General features: G+C 41.0%; 1 protein-coding gene across 1 annotated transcript; it reads left to right on the forward strand.

Moving 5' to 3' along the window:
- Window positions 1-160: 160 nt before the first annotated feature.
- mief1 (mitochondrial elongation factor 1) lies at window positions 161-11739 on the forward strand. Its single transcript, XM_051717738.1, has 4 exons — window positions 161-307; window positions 796-976; window positions 7653-7906; window positions 8879-11739. Exons 1-4 carry the CDS (start codon window positions 161-163, stop codon window positions 9695-9697), a joined length of 1401 nt encoding a protein of 466 aa, XP_051573698.1. The 3' UTR covers window positions 9698-11739.

Below are 11739 nucleotides of genomic sequence, written 5' to 3' on the forward strand. Positions count from 1 at the left end.
TAATATCAAGTGGATTAAGGTAAGCTGTTTGTTGATATAACGTGTTATGGGACTCAGTATGCTGCAGATAAGCTCCATTGGTTACCAGTTTTAGGTGATGAGAAAATCAATTTCTCTCTCTTCCCCCTTTCTTGCTCTTTAGTGAGGGATTGAAAGATCGATGGCAGGAGTGAACGGAGATCGTAAGGGGAAGAAAGATGATAATGGGCTTGGCACGGCGATTGACTTTGTTCTCTCCAATGCAAAGCTGGTGCTGGGAGTCGGGGGTGCAGCCATGCTTGGTATCGCCACTCTGGCAGTCAAAAGAGTGAGTACTGGAACATGTTTAAGCCCGATGGCTCAGTGGGTAGCACTGTCACCTCACAGCAAGAAGTTCCCTGGTTTGAGTCCCAGCTCACCCAGGGCCTTTCTGTGTGGAGTTTGCATGTTCTCCCTGTGTTTGCCTGGGATTCCTCCGGGTGCTCTGGTTCCCCCACAGTCCAAAAACATGCAGGTCAAGTGAATTGGAAACTATAAATTGCCCGTAGGTGAGAGTGTGAATGTGTATGTCTGTGTGTGTTAGCCCTGTGATGGATTGGCCACCTGTCCAGGGTGTTTCACTGCCTTCGGCCCGAGACAGCTGGGATAGGCTCCAGCTCTACCCACGACCCTACATAGGACAAGCGGCCACAGAAGATGGATGGATGAATGTTTTAGTGCAAATAAACTTTACTAACATTATAACTAAATTCTTTGTTAACAGCACTGTAGCTGTAGTTATGTTATTAGTGTATATTTGAGTATGGTTTGTTTTAGATGTACGACAGAGCTCTTAGTGCTCCATCCAGCCCCACTAAAGCCGACCAATCAGGACGGAGAAGTTGGGAGGAGCCGAGCTGGCTGGGGTCATCACCACGAACACTGAACCATGACATGAAGCAGAACGTCAGCCGTTCTCTCCAGACGCTCCCCACCTCCTCCAGCTCCTTCAAGCCAGGTAATGAATCTCTGATGACCTGTTGCCAAAACATTCTGTGCTTTTGGATTAATTGTATTCTGCATTAATTGATCTCAAATATTCGACATGCTGTCCTGTTCTGTCTCTGATATTTACGATCTCTGTGCTTGTCTTTGGAAAGAGGGGGGTGCGTCTAATTAAACGGCTAAGTCTAGTGGAAGTTCTAGAGCAGCTATCATCGCTTACATCACCTTTAAATATCACTGTTGAAACCAATAATTATTTTAAAGAACCATTATTTTCGGGGGGCCTGGGTAGCTCAGTGAGTATTGACGCTGACTATCCAGGGTGTGCTGAGTGACTCCAGCCAGACTTGTCCTCCGCCACCCGGATTGAGGTGAGTAACCGCGCCACCGCGAGGACCTACTAAGTAGTGGGAATTGGGCATTCCAAATTGGGAGAAAAGGGGATTAAAAAAAGAAAAAATAACCATTATTTTCCCTTACTTCAATGATGTCTTTGAGGGATTATTATTTGTACACATTATTGTTTTACGTTATTGTTATATTCATCCTGGGCCACAATGGACATGGTTTATCCCTTGTTGATCCTAACCTGTGTCCTATTCTATTACCAGGCTTGTTCATAACGGAGTGTCTGTTCTACTTGCTCAGTGCGTATTTAAACCCTTCATGTTCTAACACACCGTAGGTTTCTGTAGCCTTCCTGTGAATGTATTTACATGTACCAGTAGTGTGAGATTTTGGGCATTAGGAATGTGCAAAGCTGTGCATTTTTAAGTTGACTCAAGGTGGTTTAGGATTATGTCTACTAGTGGTCGACTAGTATGGGTTTTTTAATGGCCGATGTCAAGAGAGCAATCAAATCAAATCACTTTTATTGTCACACAACCATATACACAAGTGCAATAGTGTGTGAAATTCTTGGGTGCAGTTCCGAGCAACATAGCAGTCATGACAGTGATGAGACATATACCAATTTACAATAAACTTCAGATTTACACAACACAATTTAAAATCTAATATAGACATAATTACACACAACACAATATACAAATAATAACATACAAAAAGGGATGGCTACAAATCCCTCCCCCGCCCACCATTTGGAAAATCGGACCACTCTTCCATTCTGCTTCTGCCCGCTTACAGGCAGAAACTGAAACAGGAAGCACCCACCCTCAGAACGATCCAGTGCTGGTCGGACCAATCAGACTCTACGCTACAAGACTGTTTTGATCGCACGGACTGGGAGATGTTCCGGTCCGCCTCTGATGACGACATCGAGCTTTACGCTGATAGCGTAATGTGCTTCATCAGAACGTGTGTAGAGGAAGTGATTCCGACCAGAACTGTGCGAATCTATCCGAATCAGAAGCCGTGGATCAACAGCGATGTTCGCGCAGCACTTAATGTGCGGACCTCCGCTTTTAATTCCGGGAACGCGGAGGAGCATAAACAAGCCAGTTATGCCCTCCGAAAAACTATCAAAACAGCAAAACGCCAGTACAGGAGTAAGATTGAGGGACAGTTTAACACCACCAACTCTAGAAGCATGTGGCAGGGAATTAACATCATCACGGACTTTAAAGGGAATAAAAACTCCGCCATGAACACCGCTGCCTCTCTCCCAGATGAGCTAAATACTTTTTATGCTCGCTTCGAGGGAAATAACACCGCCCTCGCGGAGAGAGCTCTCACGGCCGAAGCTACAGAGGTTAGTTCACTCTCCGTCTCTGTAGCGGATGTAACCCGATCATTCCGACGGGTGAATATCCGCAAAGCCGCGGGTCCAGACGGCATTCCGGGCCGCGTCATCAGAGCGTGCGCGAACCAGCTGGCTGGTGTTTTTACGGACATTTTCAACCTCTCCCTCTCTTTGTCTGTAGTCCCCACATGCTTTAAAACATCCACCATTGTGCCTGTTCCAAAACAATCGAAAATAACTTGTTTAAATGACTGGCGTCCTGTTGCTCTGACCCCCATCATCAGCAAATGTTTTGAGAGACTAATCAGAGATTACATCTGCTCTGTATTACCACTCAATCTTGACCCGCTGCAGTTTGCTTACCGTAACAACCGCTCCACTGATGATGCCATTGCATCTACAATACACACTGCTCTCTCCCACCTGGAAAAAAAGAACACTTATGTGAGAATGCTGTTTGTAGACTACAGCTCAGCATTCAACACCATAGTGCCCTCCAAGCTAGATGAGAAACTCCGGGCTCTGGGCTTAAACAGCTCGCTGTGCAGCTGGATCCTGGACTTCCTGTCAAGCAGACGCCAGGTGGTTAGAATAGGCAGCAACATCTCCTCATCACTGACCCTCAACACTGGAGCCCCGCAGGGCTGTGTTCTCAGCCCACTACTGTATTCCCTGTACACACATGACTGTGTGGCAACACATAACTCCAATGCCATCATTAAGTTTGCTGATGACACGACGGTGGTAGGTCTGATCACTGACAATGATGAAACAGCCTACAGAGAGGAGGTGCACACTCTGACACACTGGTGTCAGGAGCACAACCTCTCCCTCAACGTCAGTAAGACAAAGGAGCTTGTGGTGGACTTCAGAAGAAAAGACAGAGAACACAGTCCCATCACCATCAATGGGGCACCAGTGGAGAGAGTCAGCAGCTTCAAGTTCCTGGGTGTCCACATCACAGAGGAACTCACATGGTCCGTCCACACTGAAGTCGTTGTGAAGAAGGCTCATCAGCGCCTTTTCTTCCTGAGACGGCTGAGGAAGTTTGGAATGAACCGCCACATCCTCACACGGTTCTACACCTGCACTGTGGAGAGCATCCTGACTGGCTGCATCTCCGCCTGGTACGGCAATAGCACTGCCCACAACCGCAAAGCACTGCAAAGGGTGGTGCGAACTGCCAAACACATCATCGGAGGTGAGCTTCCCTCCCTCCAGGAAATATATACAAGGCGGTGTGTGAAAAAAGCTCGGAGGATCATCAGAGACTCCAGCCACCCGAGCCATGGGCTGTTCTCACTGCTACCATCAGGTAGGCGGTATCGCAGCATCAGGACACGCACCAGCCGACTCCATGATAGCTTCTTCCCCCAAGCAATCAGACTTCTGAACTCTTGATCTCCCACGATCAAAATACATCATCCCTGCACTTTATTACTCTTTTATCTCACACCGGACTGTCATAAATTATATTACTGTCATTATATTATGTCTCTCTTAACAACTGACTATCAACCGACAGCCTGAATGTCAATACAGTACAATACTGTACATTCTATATATATACTTTTTTCATATATATTTTAATTTTTATTGAATAATGTGTATCTATATAGTATCTATATAGTAAAAAACAAAACAAAAAAAAAACAAAAAACAAAAACAGCATATTGTATACTGTGCAATGTATGTTATTATTGTATATTGTTGAGTGTAATTGTGTATAACAGATGTTTAAATTGTGTTGTGTTAATTTGATGTTTTAAGTTGTGTAATTATGTATAACAGATGTTTAAATTGTGCTGTGTTAATTTGATGTTTTAAGTCGAGTTTAATTATGTATAACAGATGTTTAAATTGTGCTGTGTTAATTTGATGTTTTAAGTCGAGTTTAATTATGTATAACAGATGTTTAAATTGTGTTGTGTTAATTTTATGTTTATTGTAGATTGGCGTATGTCTCATCACTGTCACGACTGCTATGTTGATCGGAACTGCACCCAAGAATTTCACACACCATTGCACTTGTGTATATGGCTGTGTGACAATAAAGTGATTTGATTTGATTTGATTTGACAATGCACAGTAAACAATACACACAATATAGAATACACATTATACAACAAAAAATAGTATATATAGTATATATAAAATGTACAGTAGTTTGTATTGTACTGTATTGACATTCAGGCTGTCGGTTGATAGTCAGTTGCTAGTGTGATGTTAAGAGAGAATATAATTTGTGACAGTCCAGTGTGAGATAACAGGGTGGTGGGCCAATATAAAACCGATATATCACACAATTTAATATAATAAATTACATGTACAGTTGAAGTCAAAAGTTTACATTAATTTAGGTTGAAGTCATTAAAACTCATTTTTTTAACCACTCCACAGATATTAGCAAACTATAGTTTTGGCAAGTAGTTTAGGATATCTACTCTGTGCATGACATGAGTAATTTTTCCAACAATTGTTTACAGACAGATTGTTTCACTTTGAACTGACTATAATCACAATTCCAGTGGCTCAGAAGTTTACTTACACTAAGTTAACTGTGCCTTTAAGCAGCTTGGAAAATTCCAGAAAATGATGTCAAGCTTTTAGACAATTATGCAATTAGCTTCTGATAGGAGGTGTACTGAATTGGAGGTGTACCTGTGGATGTATTTTAAGGCCTACCTTCAAACTCAGTGCCTCTTTGTTTGACAGCATGGGAAAATCAAAAGAAATCAGCCAAGACCTCAGAAAAAAAATTGTGGACCTCCACAAGTCTGGTTCATCCTTGGGAGTAATTTCCAAATCCTGAAGGTCCCACGTTCATCTGTACACACAATAGTACGCAGTTATAAACATCATGGGACCACGCAGCCATCATACCACTCAGGAAGGAGACGCATTCTGTCTCCTAGGGATGAACGTACTTTGGAACAAATCAATCCCAGAACAACAGCAAAGGACCTTGTGAAGATGCTGGAGGAAACAGGTAGACAAGTATCTATATCCACAGTAAAACAAGTCCTATATCGACATGACCTGAAAGGCTGCTCAGCAAGGAAGAAGCCACTGCTCCAAAACTGCCATAAAAAAGCCAGACTACAGTTTGCAAGTGCACATGGGGACAAAGATCTTACTTTTGGAGAAATTTCCTCTGGTCTGATGAATCAAAAATGTAACTGTTTGGCCATAATGACCATTGTTATGTTTGAAGGAAAAAGGGTGAGGCTTGCAAGCTGAAGAACACCATCCCAACCGTGAAGCATGGGGGTGGCAGCATCATGTTGTGGGAGGGACTGGTGCACTTCACAAAATAGATGGCATCATGAGGAAGGAAAATTATTGAAGCAACATCTCATGACATCAGGCAGGAAGTTAAATCTCGGTCGCAGATGGGTCTTCCAAATTGACAGTGACCCCAAGTATACCTCCAAAGTTGTGGCAAAATGGCTTAAGAACAACAAAGTCAAGGTATTGGAGTGGCCATCACAAAGCCCTGATCTCAATCTGATAGAAAATTTGTGGGCAGAACTGAAAAAGCATGTGCGAGCAAGGAGGCCTACAAACCTGACTCAGTTACACCAGTTCTGTCTGGAGGAATGGGCCAGAATTCCTTACTGACCTAAGACATGGAATGTTTTCTAGGATTAAATGTCAGGAATTGTGAAAAACTGAGTTTAAATGTATTTGGCTAAGGTGTATGTAAACTTCTGACTTCAACTGTACATAAAATTGCTAAAAAAAATGTTTTAACTTTTATTTAGCATTATATTTACTAATAATTTTACACAGAACTTTAACTTTGAAAATAAAAAGCATGTTTAAGGTAGCAGTCTCTCCTGGTTTTTGATTGGTAATCCAATTTTAGTCATTTTATTGTACATAAAGAAATTGTTAATATATTAGGAAGAAGGAAATAACATTTGCGCATTAGCAATCACTTTTTCTCACCGAAGACCGAATCAAACTAATTATACATGCAGTTTACAGTGAATATGAAGTTTACTTGTGAAGTGAAACGCTTTTACTTTGAAATTGTTCTCACACGCTTGTGCGAATCCTGCGAGAGCAGCAATCTGCTGACTGCTTTCAGATTACACAGCCTGGATCACCTGCTTGGAGTGTCACGGACTGAATGTCATGCACCCATTCGTGAAACAGATGAACAGAATTTCTCAGACTGATAGAATACATGCTTCATAGGAAGATTTACTATATGAGCGCTCCACAGGAAGAAAACTAAAGTTTTGTGAGTTTTGTGAATTAGATCTGTTTAAACAAGGTATCTGCATATTTTCAGACAGAATATGATAGAAGTATTTTTTATATTTGCCTTTTTATCATTAGACAAGACAGTTATCAGTTACAGGAAACTGTTGAGGAAAGAGAGAGAATGAAACATGCAAGCACTTTAAACGTTATGAGCTCCTGCACTTCTGTCTCTGATACACTGGACAGATTAAATGAGATGCAAGCTGGTCTATTATTGTAGTAACAAGATGGTTCGTAACAACAAACAAACTGTAATTGGTCACATACCTGTCTCAGATGGCTCCTTCACATTCAAGCAGGTGATTAATCAGTGCCCTTAAAGTTTGAAATACTGATCGGCCAAATGCGAAAATTTATCGGCAGATTTATCGCCCTCTGTGATATATCGGCTGAACACTAATGTCCACTCGACACTGATCAGACTACTTCTAAATAATTAATAATCGCAAATAATAAAAATCTGCCTAGTGAACTAGTTAACCATCCTGTGACATCCTTGCTGGAAATGGCAGCTCTCCTTCTCCATAGTCCACAACTAGGGTTCATCTGTGTTTGGAAAACTCTACATTGTGTTTTAGACTGTGTGGTTTCTATTTGTAAGTAGAATTATTCTAAAGAGTGTTGTAAGGAAGGTCTTTGAATTTTGCTCTCTTGAAACACATGCTAAATAATTGCCTTAATATCTATTTTTCTGTTTGATTCTGCTTACTGTCAGATTCTTTGCGTCGTGTGATGTGTCGTGGCAGTGGTAAGGCTGAGCTCCAGAGGGCACGGATGCGTCTGTCACTACAGGAACACCTCTGGGCCTTCTTTCATGAGCGAGTGATGATCCCCTCTGAAGAGCAGGCTGTGGCTCGACGTGCTGCATTGGATATCTGTGCCGAGCTCCGAGTCTTCCTCCATGCCAAATTACCTGATATGCCCTTACGAGAAATGTACCTCAGCGGCAGTCTTTATGACGACCTCCAGGTAAGGACAAGGGATTTTTCTAACCACGTGTACTCTGAACGAGCAGTATGCGCATGTGCATAGAATTATTTGCACTAATTAGTGGGTCCACAACGTGGCAACACTCACATTTAAGCCACTGCTGTGATGAAGAAGCACTAGAAGATGTAATCGCCGGTAAACAAAAGGAGACAAGGTGGAAACAACAACAACGGTGGATGTGCACTGTTTACGTGCGCACAGTCAAATTGTAATTTGAAAGGCTAGCGTTTGACTGTATGCAAATGCCAAGAATTTGCGGCAAAACCAAAATATTCTTTGGGCTTTAGGCCATGTGCACATGTTCATATTATCCTTTGAAAACACATGAATTTCGCTATGTTTACTCCTCTTGTCCACACTAGAACATAATGTTCCTCCACCAAAAGTTTCGAAAACGCTCTCCATTACCGCATACTTTTGAAAATGATGACGTTTAGAAGCTGAAAATGGAGTTTTTAAACTTAAAAAGGATTCGTGTGGACGTGGCCTCAGTGTTCAATGCAGTCACTTATAAGGTTCCATTTTGTTAGGATCTTGCCTTGGAAGGTAGCTGCCTAAGTAAACAGAAAGCACTGGGGTTTGGAATAGAGACTTTTTTGGAATTTTGAAGTGTTGTTAGCATCTCAATGTAGAGAATACAGGAAAGAAAGTGCTTCAGGTATATTTCATCGCTACAGGGCTGACCAGACAGAACAAGTTAGAATGAAAAGAAAAGAATGCAGGTGTCTCGAGACATGTTTTTGAAAGTTTACATTCTTTTTAACCTGACAAAGTGCCTAAAAAAATGCTGCGCTCCTGCGCGAGATGCTAAAAACACAGCTAGACACGTCGCAACGGTCAAAGATGTCTGTCAAGCGCATGTTTGCATGGAAAAATGATTGAAAAATGGTGATCGGGAACGTGTTTGGTGCGAACGACTTGTAATTCTTCATTTTTCATGCTTATTTTTAGGTAGTGACTGCAGACCATGCCCAGCTGATGGTACCCATGATTCTTGAGAAGAATCTCTGGTCATCTATTCCTGGTGAGGACACCATCATGAATGTTCCCGGCTTCTGGCTGGTCCGTCGGGAAAACCTTGAATACTTCCCTCGTGGGAGCAGCTACTGGGACCGTTGCATGGTGGGCGGCTACCTTTCCCCAAAGAGTGTTCTGGAAGTCTTTGAGAAGCTTGTTGCTGGCTCCATTAACTGGCCCGCAATCGGTAGCGTTTTAGACTACATAATTCGTCCCATGGTTCCATCGGAAACGCTAACGTTGGAAGTGCAGTACGAAACAGACCGTCACCTTTACGTAGACTTCCTCCCGTTGCTTGTTATGGAAGATGGAGCCTCGCTGATCGCCAAACCGCATCGATTGGCCGCCGAACGCCACGAGAATTTATGGCGGCAGAGTTTTCGAGTGGCAGAGACGGCAAAGTTACGTGCTCTCGATCAGGAAGATGGTGGGTGTCGTAGCGCTTGTCTCAAAGTTGTTAAAGCGGTGTGTAAACTAAATCCCGCGCTGGCACGATTAAACGCAAGCCAGCTCACTAATGCAATCCTTCTCCTAAGTGAACAGGAGGGCGATTGGACTCAGGAAGCGCTGGCTGACCGTTTTCTGCAGCTGCTTCGTGCACTAGTGGGACACCTAGAGGCTGGGAGGCTACCCTGCACCCTAAATCACAAAGTCAATCTATTCTGTGAGCTTACTCCACAGGAAATCGATGAACTGGGATACACACTATACTGTGCATTGTCCGACCCAGAGAACCTGCTGAGAACTGTTTAACAAATATACGTATGCTCACACACTACCGTTTGGCCCCTGTGCAAAGCCAAGACCTGTGGTTCCCAACCCTTTTCCTGGAGGCCCCCCCAACACTACACATTTTGGATATCTCCCTAATCAAACACACCTGTTTCAACTCATCAGCTCATTAGTGGAGACTCCAAGACCTGAATTGGGTGTGTCAGAAAAGGGAGATATACAAAATGTGCAGTGTTGGGGGGCCTCCAGGAACAGGTTTGGGAACCACTGGCCTAAACAAACATACAAAAAAATATTTTCTGATGTGTCCTGGTAATACCTGCAAGTAATACCACCGAATCTTCTTCGTCATATTATATATGACCCTTCGTATATCATTAAGGTATATGTGGCTCTCCTAGGGATGTTTTGAAGTATCAATCAATTTATTTAGTTGAGAATCAGAGACCATCAGTGCTCCAAACACTCAAATTTTTAAGATTTACACAACTTAATCTCATAATACATTTTTGTTTTATTATATATATATATATATATATATATATATATATATATATATATATATATATATATATATATTATTAATATGTTTTTGTATTTTTTTTGTAAAAGATTACTCAATTCAATTTGATCGAATTTTGTGATGAAATTTAAATGCGTAAATCTTTAAATAATTGTTTTGATTGTCAGTATTTTTTAATGTTACGTTCTGAAGTTATTTGTTGTGTGAAACATGGTTCAGTATTTCTTCAGGTTTAGCTCCTGGATTCATTTAAAATACTTGCATCTGAGTAAGCTGCCTTTGGGTTACTTATGTGACAGAAATTTCAGATTATTCAAATTGTTTGGTTGGGTAAGCAAATGCCTCTGACCATCAAAACAGAATGTTACTCTTAGTTACCTTTTAAATTTCAAGTGATGTTTAGGCACATAATTGAATCTCTTTTAAGAACTAAGTTTCTGAAATATATATATATAAAGATTGAAATACTTCACAAAAAATTGATATTTTGTAATTTGTTAAAAAATGTACAATTATTTCTCTGAAACCTTGTTCTTTCCAGTTTGTCTGTCTATTAATCAAAATTGGAGTTAGTGAATGCGAAGAAAAACATTAATAAAGTAAAAACAAAAACATGTTTTACCATCCGTGCTGTTAAAACATGCAAATGACCTAGAATTGAAGCTGTGCTAATGGAGTAACATTATACTTTTTTGTTTGTTGAAATTATTGCAAACATTGCTTGTTTTCAGCTACATTCTGATCTTTCTAAAGTTGGTCATACAGATGTTTCAGGAGAGAGTGGTGGATGTTAATTGTTAAAACGGGTTACTATCACTCTGAGTACTAAGTATTTATCTGAATTAATGCATCTTATTTAAATGGCTAAACAAAGATTAGAATACTGTATGTATTAAAGATGGCTAATAAACCCAAACAGCCCATGCAGTCCTCTAGGAAGACTTTGTTTCCATGTAAACCGTAAATGTAAAACCGGTTCCCATCTCTTATTTTTCAGTGGATGTGTGGGTTTTAAAGTATGTTTGAATGAACTGAGTGTGCAAAGACATGTAAATGAGCTTAATAAAACATGCTTCATAAAAATCATAGAGACATTGTAGTATTTTTCTATTGATTGTACAGATGTAACCAAAAAACAGTAGAGAGTGTCGATTGATAGAACAAAATATCAAATAGGCTAGGTCTCTATAATGCCAAACCTTGCAGGAGATGATGTGTTTAATTGAAGCATTTATTTAGCTTGAATAACCGGAACACCTGTGTCCACCTGTGTTATGTCGCAGATACACATTTACCCTGCAAATTATATTTATACGTCTGAGCAGCAACAAATCCAAAGTACTGTAGACTTCAACTTCTATCTTGTGGGTTTATAGCTTGGCCTAGTACTTTGCATGATGTTTGTGTATTTGTTTCTTCATTTGCAGGTGATTATTTTTATTAAAGAGCACTTTGTATCATTTATAAATGTTCTAAAGAGTTTTTCTGTGCTGCTATACAGAGCACAGTGTGGAAATAAAATAGAATGGAGTGAAAATGG

The sequence above is a fragment of the Myxocyprinus asiaticus genome, chromosome 14, assembly GCF_019703515.2.
Source record: "Myxocyprinus asiaticus isolate MX2 ecotype Aquarium Trade chromosome 14, UBuf_Myxa_2, whole genome shotgun sequence".
Taxonomy (NCBI): Eukaryota; Metazoa; Chordata; class Actinopteri; order Cypriniformes; family Catostomidae; genus Myxocyprinus; species Myxocyprinus asiaticus.